At 37.7% G+C, this 20,311-nt stretch overlaps 1 protein-coding gene across 3 annotated transcripts in view; it reads left to right on the top strand.

The window, feature by feature from the left end:
- The window catches only part of AKAP7 (A-kinase anchoring protein 7), a 144,243-nt gene extending 125,974 nt beyond the window's left edge, over positions 1–18,269 (top strand). For 2 of the 3 annotated variants that reach the window (XM_080805480.1, XM_080805479.1), the window contains one exon: positions 15,365–17,377. In XM_080805480.1, coding sequence (XP_080661606.1) covers positions 15,365–15,561 — 197 coding nt within the window. In that variant the 3' untranslated portion in view covers positions 15,562–17,377. Of the gene's footprint in view, positions 1–15,364 lie in introns of all 3 variants that reach the window. The other variant, XM_080805478.1, reaches the window with a different exon arrangement.
- Positions 18,270–20,311: the final 2,042 nt, after the last annotated feature.

Here is a 20,311-nt window from a genome sequence, read left to right as displayed (position 1 = left end):
ATATATGGTGTGAGACAAGGGGCAAGTTTCTCTTTCAAAGCATATGCCTGTACCATGGTCCTAGCACATTTTTTAACATTTTATTTATTTGAGAGAGAGTGAGATAGCATGAGGTGATTGGGGAGAGGCAGAGAGAGAGAGAGAGAGAAAGGCAGACTCGCCACTGAGCAGAGAGCCTGACCAGCAAGGCTCCATCCCAGGATCTTGACATCATGACCTGAACCAAAGGTAGGCACTTAACCCACTGAGGCACCCAGGAGCCCCCAGCACCATTTTTTGGAAAATATTATTCTCTCTGTGTTGAATTATCTTGCCACCTTTGTGGAAAATCAATTGGCCATATGTTTGTGAGCCTATTTCCGGATTTTTTGTTTTGTTTCATTGATCTCTATATCTGTCTTTATGTCAATACCCACACTGTCTCTATTTCTATAGCTTCATAATAGGTCTGAAATCAGGTAATATAAAATTTCCAACTTTGCTCTTTTAAAAAAAAAGTTTTGACTATTCTAATACCTTTTATATCTTCCTGATACATTTTCATATACATTAGAATTACTTTGTCAATTTCTATGAAAAATCCTGTTGAGGTTATGATTGATACAGCTTTGCATCTGTAGAACAATTGAAGGTGAGTTGACATCTGAACACTATTTTATCTTTTGATCAATGAGTATAGTTTGCTTCTCCCTTTATTTAGGTCTTACTTAATTTTTCTCAGGAAATTTTGTGGTGTATACAAAGTGTATTTTGTTGAGTTATCCCTAGGTGTTTTACATTTTATGCTATTAAAAATATTTTTTAAATTTTCAATTTTCAGTTGTTTGTGGCTAGTATATAGGAATGCAATTGACTTTTAAAAATATAGTCCTTGCATCCTATGACCTTGCTGAACATAATTTTGTAGATTCTTTAGGATTTCTAGATAGATGATCATATAATTTTACTACTTCTTTTTCAGTTAAGAGGCTTTTTACTTGTTTCTGTTGTTGTTTTGTCTGATTGCATTGGCTACGACCTGTAGTAGAACACTGAGTAGTGCTAGTGAGAGCAGATCTTTTATATTGTTCCTGACCTCAGGGGAAAATCATTGCATTTTACCAGTAAGTATGACTTTGTTATAGGTTTTCTTAGAAGCCCTTTTAAGCCTAAGAATATTTCCTTCTACTTTTAGTTTGCTAAGAGTGTTTATCATGATGTTTATCATGAATGAGTATTAAATTTTGTCAAATTCTTTTTCTGACTATATTGAAATGATTGTATTTCTCTATTTAGTCTGTTAGTATGGTGAATTATACTGATTTTCAAATGTTAACTCAATCTTACATTTCTGGAAAAAAACTCTTCTTAGTTCTGATATATTGTCTTTTCCATGAATTGCTATATTTGATATGGCAGTATTTTCGCAAAGGTTTTGGTGTCTCTATTTGTGAGAGGTACTATTCTATAGTTTTCTGTTCTCACAGTGTCTGTCTGGTTTAGATGTCAAAGAATGGATTGGGAATTGTTCTCTTTCTTCTATTTTCCAGAAGATTTTGTGAATTGGTTAAATTTCTTCCTTAAATACATGGTAGAATTTACCAACAGTGGGACCATCTGCTGAAAGATTTTTTTGGAAAGATTTTATTTACTTATGAGAGAGAGAGAGAGAGAGAGAGAAAGAGAGAGAGCGCATGAGCAGGGGGAGGGGCAGTGGAAGAGGGACAAACAGGCTCCCTACTGAGCAGGGACTCCCCAGATCTGGGGCTGGATGCCAGGATCATGACATCATGACCTGAGCCAAAGGCAGACAGTTAACTGACTGAGCCACCCATGAACCCCAAAAGATTCTTTTTTTCACTATAATTTCAATTTCTTTAACAGAGCTATTTAACTTATCTGTTTCTCCTTGAACAATCAGGTAGTTTGTTTCTTTTAAGGAACTTGCTCATTGCATCTAGTTTGGTGCATCTGTTGGCATAAAATTGTTCATAGTATTTCCTTATTATCCTCTTAATGTTTGTACAGTTGATGGTGGTATTCCTTCACCCATTCCTGATATTGGTAATACATATCTTCTGGTTTTTTGTTCTTGATCAGTTTGGGTAGAGTTCTCAATCTTACCGATTTTTTTTTTCTCCCCAAAGAGCCAGCCTTTGGTTTTTTTGCTTTTTCACTATTGTGTATTTGTTTTTTTATTTCATTCTACTATTATCTTTATTATTTCTTTCTCTCTGTTTACCTGGGGTTAATTTGCTTTTCTTTCCCTGTGTTTTTAATGTGGCAGCTTTGATCACTGATTTGAGACTAACCTTTCTTATTTTCTTATCTAAGCATAAAATGGTATAAATTTCCCTAAGTACAGCTTTAGCTGTATTCTATAAGTTTGATGTGTTTTAATTTTCATTCAGTTCAGAATATTTTCTAATTTCTTTCTATTTCTTCTTTACTCCATGGATTATTTAGAATTGTGTTGTTTAACTTCTAAGTAATTGGGGACTTTCAAGATATTTGTATCTTTCTGTTAGTGATTTCTCATTTGGTTCCACTGTGGTTTGGGAACATGCATTGGATGAGCTGGTAATTTTAAATCTATCAAGACTTGTTTTATGGCTCAGAATATGATCTCCTTTTGTAAAGGTTTTCTGTATACTAAAAAGAATGTGTGCCCTGTGGTTGTTGGGTGGAGCATTTTATAATTGTCAGTTTGATGGATTTGGTTGCTAGTGTTCAAGTCTTCTATATTTTTATTGAACCTCTCTCTCTCTATTCTATCAATGTAAGAGTGTCTCGAAATCTCTAACTCTGTGGATTATCCATTATCCTTTCAGTTCTATCTGGTTTTACTTCAAGTACTTTGAAGCTCTTGCTATTAGTTACATGCACATTTAGGATTTTTATAATCTCTTGATGAATTGATTTCCTTAAGATTTTAAAATGCCCCTCTTTATCTCAGGTAATACTCTTTTTTTCTGAAATCTGCTCTGTTTGATTGACTCTCTAGCTTCCATTCGTGTAGCATTAGCATGATATATCATTTCCCATCCTTTTACTTTTAACCTTTCTGTATTTTTATATTTGAAGTAGATTTTTGGTAGACATCATAGCTGATTCTTAATTTTTATCCAGATTAACAAGCTTTAACATTTTACTGGAGTGTTTAGACCATTCTGTGTTTTACGTGATTAGCAATATGGGCGAATTTAAACACCCCACCTTGTTTGTGCTTTTCCTATCTCCTTTTTGTTCCTTTTCCTCCTCTTTTATGGCCTTATTTTGTATTAAGAATTTAGGATTCCAACCGTGTTTATTATTGGTTTATTAGCTATGCTAATTTTTATGTTTACTTTAGTGGTTGCTCTAGGGTTTTAAAATATACATTCTTAACTTACGATGGTGTGCCTGCAAATGATTCTATGCCACTTCACATTTAACAAAAGAATCTTACAACACTTATTTCCATTTTCCTGCCCAGTCTTGGTGCTATAGCTGCTGTGTAGTTTATATCTATGTATTTTATAAACTCCATTTTAAACAGCTTTTTTGTTTGTTTGTTTTTGTTTTTGAGAGAGAGAGTAAGGCTGGGATAGACACGAGGAGAAAGAGAGAGAGAAAGAGAATCTCAAGGAGGCTCCACACCCAGTGCAGAACTCAACACAGAGCCCAAGCCCACAACCCCAAAACCATCACCTGAGCAGAAATCAAGAGTTAGACCCGGGGCACCTGGGTGTCTTAGTTAAGTGTCTGCCTCTGGCTCAGGTCATGATCCCACAGTCCTGGGGTCAAGTCCCATATCAGGCTTTTTGCTCAGCAGGGAACCTGGGTCTCCCTCTGCTTGCCACTCCCCTTGCTTGTGCTCTCTCTCTCTCTGACAAATAACTAAATAAATAAAATATTTTTTAAAAATTTTAAAAAAGTTGGACGCTCAACCAAGTGTGAGCCACCCAGGTGCCCCAAAACAGTTGTCTTTTAAAAAAATTAAGAATGAGGAAAAAATCTTTAATTTTTACCTACATATGTACCAAATATACAGTTTTTAGTTCTTTCTTGTCTTTGAGTAGATCCAAATTTCCATCTGGTATCATTTTTTTTTTTTTCCTGCTTCAATATCTCTGCTAGTGCTGGTTGACTGATGATTAACTCAGCACCTGTATGTCTGAAAAAAATCTTTCTTTTCCCCTCATTTTTGAAAGATAATCGGTTGGATTAAGAGTTCTATGTTGCCCTTTCTTTATCTTTCAGTACTTTAAACATGTCGTACCCTTGTCTTTTGGCTTGCATTGTTTCTTATGAGTAAGTCTGCTATCATCCTTCTCTTTGTTCCTCTGTGTTAATACATCATTTTTCTTTTTGCTGCTTTTATGATTTTCTCTTAATATTGGTTTTAGCAGTTTGATCATGATGTTCCTTGGTGTGATTTTCCTCACATTTCTTAAACTTGACATTTTTGAGCTTTTTGAATTTAGAGTTTAAGTTTTTATTGAATTTCAAACATTTTTGACCATATTTCTTCATATATATACATTTTTTTACAACCCACTTCTAAAACCCTTTCCTAATTAAATTGGCTCTCTGACACAATATTCCTGTTTCTTAACTGTCTCTGTAATGTGTCTCTACCATAGTTCAGGTTCTCATTGTTTCTCTTTTTGTCTACTGTAAAAACTTGTCTCTGTTTTTACCCCTTTCAAATAATTCTTCCATATTCCACGTGGCTATTACAGTGAATTTTCTAAAATACGTTATCCTTAAAATTCTGCAATAAGTGCCTGTTGCCTATAGAATGAATTTAGACTCCATAGCATGGTGCGTAAGGCCTTTTGTCTGTACTTGCTCTCCAGCCTTCTTTCCTCCTACACCTCCCCCCATCCTCCCTGTGACACTCTGAACTCTTTATGCTGTGGAAGTACCTCTAGTTCCTTACCTGCGTCATGCATTTTCATTCTTCTTAGCACATACTCATGCCTTTGTTAGGTCTAGGAAAACCCTCCTACTCCCTCTACCCCCATGCCTGAAACTCCTATTCACTGAGCTGAAATACCTCCTCTGTGAAAATTAACCTTGTTATCCCTTCCCAATTCCATGGGACCTTGAACATATTCTATCATAGCCCTTAACCTATTGTTTTACAATCATTGTTTATTGGTCATCTTCCTAGACTGACTTCTTTGTGGTCAGAGACTAGATTTTATTTATTTATTTGTGAGAGAGCAAGCGAGGGACAGAGGAACAGAGGAAGAGGGAGAGAGGGAATCTTGAGCAGGCTCCATGCTCAGTATGGAACTTGATGAGGGGCTTGATCTCACAACCCTGAGATCATGACCTGAACTGAACTCAAGAGTTGATGCTTAACCAACTGAGCCACTCAGGCACTCTGATTTTATTTATTTTTAAATACTTAACGATGGCACATAGAAGACACTTAATAAAATGTTTGAGTGAATCAATGATTGGCTTATAGTAAGTATTGAGCTGATCCTTCTTAAAATAAATTGAACACAGATCTAATCATAATACATGTCTAACATGTACTAATAAAATAGCTACCATATTTTGAGAGCCTACTGTGTTCTAGGTGCAATGTTAGGCACTTTCCATACCTTATCTTTAATGCTTCCAACAACAATGCAAGGTATATTATCCTCACGAGTGGCCTATTGAAGGGAAATTTAGGTTTAGAGAGATTGTGAACAAGGCTGTGCAGTTAGAAAAGAGTAGAATTGGATTTCAAACTCATACATATATATTTTTCTCTCCTTACACACATATTAGGAGTTCTGTCACATCACTACCCATAGTTATAGCTCATCACCAAAGCTTCCAATAATAAATGATAGCATCACAGTAGAAATTGTATAGAGAACAGTGTAGGTCATAATAAGGACTCAGAGAACTGATGTTACAGTTAGATGAAGATGAAGATGAGAAAGAGAAATCTCTACAAGACATTATTATTACCTGGTGTCTGGAAAGATTTCTTTGGTAGGCTGTTTGACCTACAAACATCCAGCAAATGTGTCTAGTCACTTCTCTGATATTACTGCATGAAGAGTGGTCTTAAGAGCACAAGTCATAGAAAGCATCCTAAGCCATGTGATTTGGAGTCTTTGTAAGAATCCTATAAGGTTCTTGCAGGGATGTGTGGATCAAGGGGTTGGCTTCAGGCTATGACTTGGGGAACAATGGAGGGAAGTGAAGACTCTGGAGGTGCCAGCACTAGCTGTGTTAACAAAAGGCCTGAGAGCCTCATAACACTTTCTCATTATGACAGTTTTGGCTGAGGCTGTGTAGGTCGTGTCCTGGCCCACTCAGGCTGTAGGACGACTGCCTGTTGAGACCTTATCCCCCACTTTGATTCTCCTCAGACCTATTAGTGATATTCAGTTTAACTGCCTGCTATCTGCCCCCTCCAATTTAAAAATGGCTAGAGTGGGGCAGATGGAGGGACCTACAATGTAGTGATCTCCAGGATCCCTTGGGGGGGGGGATTGTCCATTTTTCACACAGCATCATCTGTGCTACTGAACCCAGAATAAAACTTACAAAGGCTTTTTTTTTTTCCTTTTTGAAATTTATGTTATAGAAAGAATTTAAAATACAGTTTTGGTATTTTTGTTTCTAAAATTTTCTGGTGTGTGTATGTTGGAGGTGGGAAGGAATTTTGGTATTCGGCAAGAGGAGGGGAGCTTTATTTACAGGAACTCTGTTTCTTGGGGTGTTAACAGCTAATATTTCGGGTGGATAAGTGCCCAAGGACAGTGTGAGTTTAAATGTGCTGTTGGGAACAATTCTTGATCTGTCCCTTGTCACAGATAAGTTGCAAGTGGTGTGCAAGAAGTTGAGTGTGCCACCCCAGTTTTTAGAATAACCTACAGATCTCTATTAGTGTTTCTTTTTATCTGGGTAGATGAAAAGAAAAGGTAAGCTCAGTCAAAAAGAGAAAAAAATCCACTGCTAAGGGGGACACAATTATGCTGCAGGAATGGTGCAAGTGATGAGAAGATGCCTAGGAAGCCTTTGTTCAGATACCACATGAAGTTCCTGAGAGTTGGGATGTGAGCTAATGAGAACTCTTTCTTTAATTTAGACTTTATTATATTATTTTTTTAGAAGGGTTTTAGGTTCACAGAAAACCTGAGAGGAAGATACAGAGATTTCCTGTACACTCTCTGTCCCCCACATATGCATCGTTTCCCCACCATCAATATCTCTCACCAGAGTGATACTTTGTTACAATTGATGAAGCTACACTGACACATCATTACCACCCACAGCCTCCTTCACTTTATGGTTCACTCTAGGTATTGTATATGCTCTGGGCCGAGCCCAGCATGTAATGCCATGTATCCATCCTTATGGTCTCAAACAGAATATTTTCGCTGCCCTAAAATCCTCTGTGCTCTACTTATTCATCTCTCCCCTGCCCACCCCCACCACCACTGATCTTTTTACTGTGTCCATACTTTTGCCTTTTCCACAGTGTCATATAGTTAGAATCATACAGTATGTACCCTTCCCAGGGTGGTTTCTTTCACTTAGTAATATGCATTTGAGGTTCTTTTGTGTCATTTTATGGCTTGATAACTCATTTCTTTTTAGCACTGAATAGTATTATTCCATTAACTGGAGGTACCAAAGTTTATCCATTCACCTACCAGAGGACATCTTGGTTTCAGGGTGTGGCAATTATGAATAAAGATGCTATAAACCAAAATAAATACAAAATTTAGCTAAAAGAATTAACATTTAAAAAAAGATGCTGTTAACATCCTTGGGCAGGTTTTTGTGTGGACCTAAATTTTCAGCTACTTTGGGTAAATATTAATGCCTGTGTTGTTTGATTGTATGGTAAGAACATGTTTTGTTTTTGTAAGAAGCTGTCTACTGACTCCCAAAGTGGCTGAAATATTTTGCATTCCCACCAGCAATGAAGGAGAGTTTCTGTAGCCCCATCTTGTCAGTATTTGGTGTTGTGAGTGTTCTGGATTTTGGTCATTCTAATAGGTGTGTACTGATGTCTCATTGTTGTTTAAATTTGCATTTCCCTGATGGCTTATGATGTGGATCACCTTTTCATATGCCTATTTACCATCTATAGGTCTTCTTTGATGAGGTTTCTATTAAGATCTTTGGCCCATTTTTAGTTAGTTGTTTGTTTTCTTCTTGTTGAGTTTTGAAGAGTTCTTTTCATATTTTAGATAATAGTTCTTTTTCAAAATATTTTCTCCCAATCTGTGGCTTGTAGTCCATTAGCTTCACATTTTTTTCCACAGAGCAAAAGGTTTTTAATTTCACCGAAGTCTAGCTTATGAGTTATTTCTTTCATGGGTTGCTATTTTTGGCTTTATAGCAAAAAAGTCCATTGTTTTACCCAAGGTCATTTAGATGTTCTCTCATCTCCTCTGCTAGGAGTTTTATAGTTTTGCATTTTATGATAGGTCTGTGATGCATATGAATTAATTTTTGTGAAGGGTGTGAGGTCTGTGACTAGATTCATTATTTTGCATGTATGTGGATGTCTGGTTGTCCCAGGATTGTTTGTTAAAGAGACTCTCTTTGCCCCATTGTATTGCTTTTGCTTGTTTTTCAAAGATCAGTTGACTATTTTTGTGTGGGTCTATTTCTGGGATCTCTCTTTCTGTCCCAGTGATATATTTATCTATTCTTTTGTCAATACCAGACTGTCTTGTTAGAGTTTTATAGCTAGTCTTGAAGTTGAGAGGTGTCAGTCATCCAACTTTGTTCTCCTTCAGTATTGCATTAGCTATTATGTTATTTTTTTCCTCTCCATAGAAACTACTGTTGATATTCATGAAATAACATGCTGAGATTTTGATTGGGACAATTGAGTACTTTGAATGTGGTTGTACTTCCTCCCTTAGACTTACATGGGATTGTAAGCAAGATTTCTTTTGTTCTCTTTTAGAACATCTTAGCAAGATTTATTCTTTTTTATTTTATTTTATTTCTTTTCAGTGTTCCAGAATTCATTGTTTATGCACTGCACCCGGTGCTCCATGCAATACATGCCTTCCATAATACCCATCATCAGGCTCACCCAAACCCCCACACCCCTCCCCTCCAAAACCCTCAGTTTGTTTCTCAGAGTCCACAGTCTGTCATGGTTCATCTCCCTCTCCGATTTCCCCCAACTCAGATCTTTATTTGAGAGAGAAAGGAGACAGTGTGAGTGGGTGGAGGAGCAAAGGGCAAAAAGTGGGAGAGAATCTCAAGCAGACTCCACACAGAGCCAGATGTAGGGCTCAGTCCAATGACCCTGAGCTCATGACCTGAGCTATAACCAAGAGTCAGATGCTGAACAGACTGAACCACCCAGGCAGTCCTAGCACGATTCATTGTTGTCAAGACAAATAGATATTTGTGGTGGGTGGGGAATGGTGATGGTTCCTGAAGCCCACTATGTGACATCAATTAAGAAGTTAACTCACACAGAAGGACAGCTGAACCATATTCATGTTGATCTTAAATTATTCTAGTAGGTAGAGCATATTTTTGTTACAAAGGAATTAACTTCTTTTTTTTTTATCACGAAAATAAATTTTCTCTCTACATTGTATTGGTATCAGAGATCTCAGGTGTTATAAACAAAAACAGAATCATGGGTACATACAATGGGTTAATGATGTTAGAATTCTTAGAGTGTGGAATTGCTTACTTGAAATTTGTTGAAAGTTTAGGTCTTCTTTTAGGGAAAAATAGTATTTGGTGGGTTTAACAGAGTTTCCCATTGCCTTTCTTTTATGTTTTTAGTATTTTCCCAAGAAATTGATTGAAGATATTCTGGGGGAGACTTCTAAAATAACAGTGTCAAAGACAAAAGTTAATCTGTCACTTTAAGTAGGTATGATATTAAATAGCCCAACCTGACCAAGAAAGAAAATTTTATCAAGAATTTGCTTCATAGGTTGAGAATATTTTTTGTGTGTACCTTTGTTGAAATATCAAAAGATTGTGTACCTTGCAATGGCATATTGAAATGCTGTTTTAAACTATCCTTCAGGTTAAAGGAAAGTAGCTATTTATCTTAGGGGTCACTATGGAGAAATATATTTATTCAAGTAGTAAGCAGAAGAAAAATCAGTATAACTCTAATCTTAAGATGCCTCTTGTTAATTAAGTTGAACTAAGTCTGTTGAAAGTGGGACTACAAATAAGGTCTTACTGGAATGGAGATACATACTTTTTGAATTGCTGCACACTTTCAGGGCTCTGTGATGAACCTTCTGGTAGGATCTTCTTGAGGTGACGTAAATAGCCTATTTGTCCAATAGGCTGGATATTTTGTCATATTGACTCGGTTTATCAAGCCAGGTGGTTAGAGATTTTCACATGACTATTTGGGTTACTCTGGAATTCTCTGCTTTTGCTTTAAATTAATACTAAATGTAAATTTCTGGCCAAAGTGTGCTATCCTTATAGCAAGATAGGAACACTTAAGTCCTTTAAGGACTTTAATCCACTGTTCATTGAACCGAAAAATACTTGTTGAGCCTTCATGATTGAGGGATGACTGAGAAGCCTATTACATGGTTTCTCTACTCAGGACCGGATCTTTAGCAGAGCAGACAATCAGTAGTTGTTGAATAAATACGTTAATAAACAAGGCTTATAATTTGTGAAGAAAATAGGGAAGGAAAACCAGTAGGACTTTGTGTTGTCCTCTGCTGTGTCCCCATAGGCTAGAATAGCCAGGTATCTTGTAGGTCCTTAGTGCTTATGTGAATGAATGACCAAATGACCATGTACTCTCCCTGCAGCCCGAGTTCCTGGAGCCACTTCCAGCTGGGTTAGTCAGGGAAGGCTTCATGGAGCAGTGGGATTTTCATTAGAGAAAGGGAGGGCCATTTAGAAATAGAGGGTGTTGTTGAGGCTCCTCAGGAGACGGCGGAAGCTCACAATGGAAGCACAGCCATGTGGGGATCACCAAAGGTCAGTTCTAGAAAGCTTAGGAAGACGAGTTTAAATTTTCCCATAGAGACATTGGAGACTAAAAGGGACATTTTAGAAATAGTAATCTAGAGGTGTTGTACCAGACGCATTAGAAAGAGAGGAGAGATTGTGAAAAGCACATTGCTGGGGCTTGGTGATTAAATGGGTTGATGAGGGAAATGAAGCATTTAGAGATGGTGACAATCTTGTTTTGAGCTTGGTTGACTTGGATAATAGTAAATGCATAATCAGAAATAGGAGACTCAGAAGGGAAAGTTAGCTTTTTGTGGGAAGGTTTTTGTGTTTTTAATCTCTGAAGTAGTGGAAACACTTCATAGTAGACCCAGAAAAATCTCAGAAACACACATTTTTTTGACTTGAGGCATCTTAGAGAATGAGTTATGATTAGACTCCAATACAGCCCAACTGTCTTACTGAGGATCAGTGATATCATGACTGACGTTAAAGCCGTGGAGGGTAGGGGACAGCCCAGAGGAAGAGGTTCTTTGGTCTAGGCGCACAGCATCAGTAGGATGATGGATGCAGTCATTTCTGGTGTTTTGGAGGGTACTTAGAGTTTCCTTCATTTGCAGCTTGATTTTCCCTTTTTAAGTGTTTTTATGTTTTTGTTTTGTTTTGTTTGTGAGAGGGAGCGCATGAGCATAAAATGGCAGGTGTGGGGCTAAGGGAGAGAGAGAATCTCAAGCCGACTCACTGCTGAGCGTGGAATCTGATGCAAGGCTCAATGTCACCACCCTGAGATCATGATCTGAGCTTAAATCAAGAGTTGGATGCTTAACCCACTGAACCACCCAGGCGCCCACCCTCTTAAATTTGAAGAGCCATTATACAAATAGTTCCAGATAGGAAACACATTTGGAGGTATCAGCAATACAGTATAAACACTATCTTGTAAGATTAAGGTAAAATCCTTTCAGTATTACACAATATATTCATTCATTCTTACTAATAAAAATGGTCTTAAATTACTCCCAAATGTGGTATCAATAATGAATTTCTTTATCTTCCTTTTGATAATATCCTGACATATTTATGTTCAGTAACTTCTATGTAGATATTATGGAGTTGAAGCTTACTCAATTCTACACATATTTTGCACCACAGATGTTCTTTCTAGAACTTTTAATGATGGATCTGGAGTGCCATATCACTGCTTTTGAGGGGAAAGTAGTTGCTAAGGGCTCCCCTTGGTAGCAGGTCTGGATGAGCCTTTAGGCTGTCTCCCATCTTCCTGGGTGTTGCTAGGAATGATGGTTATAAACAGAGTTGGTCCTGGACATGTGTTAAATAGAAATGGTGGGGCTCAGAAGGAGGTTTGGAGACCAATTCTCACTCTGAGCATATGTGCTTCTGTAGTTCAATCCCTGTCATGTAGGGATAGAAAATAATTATCCAACCTCCAGCTTATACCCTTAGTAACCACCTGTCCCAGACCTAAGGATGCAAGTGCAACACTGAACATTTGCCTTCCGGAGTCCTTGGGTGAAATTCCCAAACTGAGCCAACCTTTATGTGTGAGCAGTCTCATTGCTTCTTTTTCTTCCCTGGGTTTATTGAGATATAATTGACATATAACATTGTGTAAGTTTAATGATGATTTGACACACTTATATATTGCAAAATATTTGCCACAAAGACATTAGTGAACACATCCTTTACCTCACATAATTATATTTTGTTGTTGGTATAATGAGAACATTAAAGCTCTACCCTCTTGCAGCATTCATGTGTATGATACAGTGTTGTTAACTATAATGCCATGCTGCCCATTAGATCCCCAGAACTTATTGATCTTATAACTGAAATCTGCTCCCTTTGACCAACATTCCTCATTTTTCAGCCCTGCTCAGTCTCTTGCAACCACCATTCTACTTTCTGTTACTTTGAGTTCAGTGCTTTTAGAGTCCACATATAAATGAGATCACACAGTATTTGTCTTTCTCTGTCTTACGGCTTTCACTTAGCATAATGCCCTCAAGTTCCATCCTTGTTGTCACAGATAGAAGAATGTCCTTCTTTTTATGGCTGAATATTTCATTTTACATAAATATCTCACTTCATTTTCTTTTTCCATTCATCGTTGTATGCTTAGGTTGTTTTCTTGTCTTAGCTCTTGTGAGATATATTGTGATGAACAAGGGAGCTCAGAGAGCTTGTTGAGATTGTCATTTCGTCTTCTTCAGATATATACCTAGAAGTGTGACCACTGGATCATATGGTAATTCTATTTTTAATTTTTTGAGAAAATGCCATACTGTTTTCAATAATAGCTACAACAATTTATACTTCCATCAATAGTCCCTGTTTTCCACATCTTTGACAGTATTTGTTACCTCTTATTTTTTTGATAATAACTATTTAATAGGTGTGGGGTGATAGCTCACTGTGGTTTTGATTTGCATTTCCCTGATGATTAGATACTGAGATGATTAGATGATTAAATACTGAGCACTTTTCATGTACGTGTGAACCATTTGTATGTCTTACTTGGAAAAATGTCTATTCACATCCTCTGCCAATTTTTAAGTTGGATTGTCTGTGTTTTTGCTATTGAGTTGAGTAAGTTCCTTATGTATTTTGAATATTAACCCCTTATCAGATATATGATTTGCAAATATTTCCTCCCATTCTGTAGATTGCATTTCATTTTGTTGATTATTTCTTTTGCTGTGCAGGAGATTTTTAAATTTGAGATAGTCCACTTGCTGATTTTTACTTTCATTTCTTGCTCTTTGGTGTTATCCAAAAAAATCACCCAACACCAATGTCAAGTAGTTTTTTTTTCTTTGTTTTCTTCTAGAAGTTTTCTGGTTTTAGGTCTTATGTTTAAGTCTGTATTCCATTTCCAGTTAATGTTTGTGAGTGTGCGTGAGATAGGAGTCCCATTTCATTATTTTGCATGTGGATGTCCAGTCTTTCAAGCACCATTTATCGAAGAGCGTATCCTTTCGCCATTGTTTTATTTATTTATTTATTTTTTGGCTCCATTGTCAAATATTAGTTGACAATATTTGCATGAGCTTATTTCTGGGCTCTAGATTGTGCTCCACTGGTCTTTGTTTCTGTTTTTATGCTAATACCATACTGTTATGGTATGTTATGGATGTTCTGTGTATTATGTATATTTTAGGTCCATTTGGTTTCAAGTACAGTTCAAGCCCAGTTGGTTTTCTGTCTGGATGATCTATTCATTGTTGAAAGTAGATATTGAAGTCCCATACTGTTATTATATTGCTGTCTGTCACTCACTTGAGATCTGTTAGTATTTGTTTATAATTTTTTAGGTGCTCAAATGTCTTTGCCTCCAATCATCTATTTTCCACGGTTAGCAGCTTGGTAGAAGGAAATGAGGGACTGAATGGCATGAGAGATGAGCTCCTTGTGTTTTTTTCCTAATTAATGGAGACAAGGAAGAGAGAGAGTGGGAAATGTCTAGCATAGGAGAAATAGATGAAAACCAGCTATTTTACAGTATAATGAAAGATGGAATAATTAAACCTTGATCATAACTAGCCAGAAAATAGAATTTCCATAAAGAAATTTTTTAAGATTTCATTTATTTATTTATTTATTTGAGAGGGAGAGAGAGAGAGAGAACAAGCAAGTGAGAGAACAAGAGCAAGGGGAGGATAGAAGCAGACTCCCCGCTGAACAGGGAGCCCGATGTGGGACTCGATCCCAGGACTTTGGGATCATGACCTGAGCAGAAGACAGATGCTTAACCAACTGAGCCACCCAAGTGGCCCATGGCCATAAAGTATTAACATCTAGTAATTTACTATTGTCATCCTAACTCTGGAAGAGTTTCTTATTTCTTAAATTGCAGTGATAGCACTGAGAGTAAAAGGAGTATTAGTTTTTACAAGCTTATTTGAAACAATTCCTAGCAGTAGTAGCAGCCTTTGTCTTCCTGGGAGTGGTGAGAGTTTATAAACAACCAACCTACGGGCCAAACATTTAAAAAACTAGTGATTTAAGTAGTTAATTGATTGGGAAATCTTGATCGCTGACATTTGGTGGTGACGAAGGGAAAGCAGACACAGATCTAGTTGGTGAATTCACATGCCTGAGGCTCCAGGTGGTGGGCACATGGACTTTTATAGCAGCAAATAACCTTGGATGAGAGAAGAACAAAAATTCTAGAAACGGGAAGCTTCCAGCATGGCAAGGTGGCATATTTTTAGATTGGGGTTAACAAACTACTTTTCAATCTGAAATCTTCGGGAATAGGCCATTTCCTGTTTCTGCAAATACCAGATGAAAAGCCACGCCAGTGTTCTTGGATTTATAGATCCAAATTACCAGATTGAAAGGATGCTTGCGCTCTTTAACTAAGCGAAGTAGCGGCCCCTGCATGCCGAGTGTCTGTGGCACTATGACCTCAGTGACCTCTCTTCTCTATTGTGGAATGTAGGTGATAAGAATGGAGGTGAGCCCGATGATGCTGAACTGGTAAGGCTCAGTAAGAGGCTGGTGGAGAACGCGGTGCTCAAGGCTGTCCAGCAGTATCTGGAAGAAACACAGAACAAAAGCAAGCCAGGGGATGGGAGCTCTGTGAAAACTCAAGAGGCTGATAGGAATGGCACTGACAGTGACAACAACAAGAAATGAGAGCCCAATGCAGGCAGGCCCTGTGGCTCCGTGAGAAGCATCCCGCTCCCCTCTGCTGAGTCAACGGACTAATTTGCATTGTGCTGTTTCAGTGTCTCTTGTCCAATCCATGGAGATTGCCTACTACTTTCATGATCAGTGTGTTTGCGTTTCTGAAACACAACAGAAGAGAAGTGGAGTGCTGGGACTAGCAGAGGAAATTAACTTCCAGAAGAATGGCCCAGGTTTCACTTGCCTTCCGCCATGGCCGAGGGAGAGGGAACTTGGGGTTATGCCTCGTGGACTCAAATTAGAGGCCATGGAAGGGGCCTGGCCGTCACTGGAATACTGCCATTTTTATTGCTTAACAGGGCACTTGACCACTTTATCTGAGGCCAAAACACACACACAGCTAACAAGTGCTAAGTGTAAAATAATCACTGTTGAATTCGTTGTCCATGCTGTTGGTCCATAATGTTTCACGTCTGTCGTCCGTCTGCTGTTGCTATGCAGTGATTTTTATTTACAGTAAATTGGTTTCACGCAAATGATATATTTTTGGCAAAATGCAGCCTTTTCTACGAAACGTGGGCAACATCTTAAAGGTTTCTTTTAACCTTCTTTTGATAAGTCAGTGTGCCATATTTCATATTTTTCACTGGCATTTGTTTGTAAAATGTATTATATAATTTTTTTTTCCCTAGGCAAGAAACCTATTGGACTCCGGGACTTAATTAATGAAGCTTTGCACCGAGAAAGGATGAGTCTGAAGTCCAAAGTGAAACAGATAAAGGAACTTTTGTTAAAGCCTGAGACTCAGGCCAGGATTAGGAGGGAGCTTTTTGAAGGAAGATCTGTTAACAACAGTAATCAAGGAAACCAGGTTGATTTCAATGCAAATTTGACATAAGCTCTGCATTGCTATCATGGTACCCTATTCAATGAAACGTCTTGAGATTATTTCATAGCTCTTTGGTAAATACCAAAGAAGTGTCCTGATAGTGTCTACGCAACAGGAAACCAACATTTGGTAAGAAATTAACAATTTCTTGCCAAAGAAAACGGATTCTGCTTGGTTATTTTTAAAGCTAAACTTGTGTTTTAGCATGTTTGTTTCTGTAATATCAAGAGTTATTTTATAGAAAGGACTTAATTAGCTGTCGTGAGATGTTCCTTGGGTTCTCACAGATAACAAATACAGACTGTGAAAAATCATTTGCATACAAAAAAATACAGTATTTGAAGGGTCACTTGCCTTCTGTTGATGTGATTTTTGTTGTTATTAAATCAGAAGTAGTAATTGTCCACACAAGTGTATACCTAGTGTTACTTTTAATGGGAATTAGAATGTTTATTGAACACTAGTACTTGAATGAACATTTCTAAGTGTAATTATTATAACTGGTTAAGAATGTTTTATAATATCCATATGTATTATTTTTCAATGATCAAAATGTAGTTTGCTTTTTCATTTCTTAATGAATAAATGTTTGGGATTTTTATTTTCTACTCTTCTGAAGATAAGCCCTAGGACTTACTGTATCCCTTATAATCTGAATTTGTTTGCACTGGTTCATTTTTAAAGACAATTCTTGAAAAATTTCCCCCCATATGAAAATCTTGGTAACAGCTTTTTCTATAGTCATTGCAAAATTGCTGCTACTAAGACATCACAATGGAGGGGAAATTGGAGATCAAATATGTAATCATTTCAAATGTAAAATCCAGTTCACTCATGGATTTTAGCTATTTTTTCACTGGGTAAATTCGACATTTATTTATAAATGAGTTTATGCATTTTCATGCCTCTTAATAAATGTATGGTTTTCCCTTGTTGCCTCTCCTCACTTTTTTCCTCCTTCTTGGAAGTCGTTGGCTCTGTGCTGGTAGAAGGAAGTCATAAGCAGGCGCTTGGGTGGTTGTAGTGTTTCTTCATCTTGATTTATGCCCTTCTTCTTCATGCTCAGATAGCAGTTGCCGGAACACCTTCAACTTTAGATTTTTAAAATTACTTCAAGTCAGTCAACTTCACAGAGAATTAACAACAGAATGTTGAATGCAAAGGAAATCTAAATAGCATCCCACAAACTGCTAATTACGTGTCAGTGAAGTGACAGCAGGAGCAAAGATGAAAGGAGCGGATCCTTCCAGACATAAGACAGCGAGCTGCTTTCCATGAAATCCCTTGGTGGTAGAGGGTTCTCCTGCTTGAAGACAGCTTCCTTAAATAAACCCGTAAGATGGAAAGCAAAGATATTTTGGGGCTTGCTTTGTTTTTCAAATGAAGATACGGACTCCAGGAGACTGAGTGTCTAATTTCAAGGCCACTGTGAGCGACCGGGGTCCCATCTCAATGTCCCAGGGCTATTTTCACTGTCCCCTAGTCCAGGGTTAACAGGATTTCAAGAGAAATAGCTCTTCTCAGTCTCTATCCATAAAGATCTTTATTCTAAAGGAGCTGTTCCAATCTTTCCAAACAATTTGAAAGATTGAAAGAGTGTCCTTTTTTGCCATCTGGGGTCACAGGTCTTGAGTTAAGAACCATCTCTTCCATTGGTTCCACGCCTGTGTGCTGGATGATTCAGGCCAGGCCCATTGTGACATTTCTTCCCTTTGGTGACCCTGCTAGGAAGTTGCTAGGAGTGTCTGACAGATTATGAAACTGTGTTAACTGGGGCCATAAATGGTGATGTGGCCGTAAAGCTAAATGGCTCTTTATAAAGCTAATAAAAGGCAAGGGTAAAAAAAAAAAAAAAAAGGCAAGGGTGAACTTAAATTTAGGTCTTCTACTTCAAAGCCATGGTCTTTCCACAATGCAGCACTTCCTTTCTCTACCAAGTGTAGTAAGTACATTTCATGAGTTAAAGATGGGTAACAAAGGGGGTCACTTTCTTTGGACAAAGGCAGCTCCCTCGCATCCCTGAAGCTCCATGCGTTTTATGAGAATCTGTCAGCCAAAAGGATGGAACTTAGGAAGGAACTGGCAGGGGTGGGTGGGGGGGCAGAGGGAAACTCAGGTACTTAATTTAGGGACTAAAGATTCTAATCCTTAGCAATGAAATCCTCATTTAAGCGCGTTTACAGAAATAATGAGAAATACACAATAAAATATGTTTTCTTCCTAGATCCATTCTTAAAAACCAAGTAAGAATTTGTAAAAATCTAAGTTTGGGATCTGAAATATTCAAAACAACCTCTTCCCCACTAATCAGAGTCCTAGAACAACCGCTTGTTGGGTCGCATCACGAGAGTATGTTGTCCTAAAATGGTAGTAGTCGGTCTTGGTTTGGTCGAGGATGTGCACTGTGGCTTCTACACCTTCCACCACTGAGAAGTAATCTTTGATTGATTGATTGATTGATTGATGTAGACTCCACACCCAACATGGAGCCCCCAGCGCAACCCTGAGACCAGGACCTGAGCTGAAATCAAGAGTTGGATGCTTTACATTCTGTTTTATTTGTGGTAGTTCTCATCTTGAGGCGGGGAAACTGCTATGGTACATACCCACACTTATGACAAAATTCCAGCATGTTTCAGTCTCTGGAAAAATAGTAGATCCTATGTGAATATTTTAAGGGATGTTAAAAAGTAATATTTTCAACAGTAGGACAAGATTCTATCAGCTTTGAACTTGGTCCTATTTATAGAATCATATTTTATTAATCTACTTTTCAGTCTAGACTGACTAGAGCCATCGAGATATGCTAGATCTATAGAGAGAGCATACTTAAGCTACAAACTGTTCACTCAGAATCCCAAATGTGTCTCCCCGCCAGTTACTCCAGCAGCCAGATGTCCTCCTAAAGAGGTAAACAAAGCAGTTTTAACTTCATATTCTAGATACCATTTCAGACCTGTGACCAATAAGATATGTTTGTACTTCTGCACTCAGTCACACATACATAAACCAGCTACCACATTATGTGACCAATGAGGATTTATTTCATTATATAGTTAAAGACAACAAACCTGTAGTATATCCAAACTGAACTTGAATGGATACTCTGTTGTCAGCTATTGTCTTCATCATATTCAAAAACCCTTTTATAATATTTTTTTCTTTGAACAAAGTTTCCAATTTTTCTCAGGTAAAGAGAATCCGTATAAAAAATAAAATTGACCCAGTGTACTTAAAAAAAAAATAGTTTCCAAGTCCCTGCATGGATTTGATAGGTACACACATGCTAACAAGACAAAGGCTTGGATTATTTCATTCACACTAAAAATGAATATTAAAGAAATTCACTTTGAGTCACCAAATTTAAAATTCTGATACAGCACTTTCCCCTCTGGATCCCTGTTCTGGGAGTAAAAAGGTAATGTGAGAGCTGAAGGAAGGTGTTATTATCGTCACCCGTGCAATCCCCTCAAAACTACTTATCTGCACCTATTAAGCGCAACTGATAAATTTAAGCAGTTTGGGATGATTTTAAAACGTAAACTGCAGTAGTTATTCCTCTTTATATTCTATCGTTAGTCACTTATTGGAAGGCCATTAAGTTCTGTTACAGCATAAAGTTAGGAATAATACAACTGAGCAATCAATTCATGCCTTCCAGTAACTTCAGTTGCTTTCTCTTTTGTGGTTCAAATTATTTCTGAAAAACCACTATCTGATGCAGCCCAGTATGTTTATGTTCTGTGGTATCCTCTGACCCACCTGCTTGCAGTCCTGTCAACTTAAGCAACTCTACAGCATCCAGGGTTCTCGATCTTAAGTAATCTCGCAGTGACCTGGCCCGACTCTTCGGACGACTCCCCACACCTC

The sequence above is a fragment of the Martes martes genome (genome assembly GCF_963455335.1).
Source record: "Martes martes genome assembly, chromosome: 6".
NCBI classification, from domain to species: domain Eukaryota; kingdom Metazoa; phylum Chordata; class Mammalia; order Carnivora; family Mustelidae; genus Martes; species Martes martes.
The sequence above is the reverse complement of the archived record's forward strand: the minus strand, read 5'-3'. Positions and strand labels throughout refer to the sequence as shown.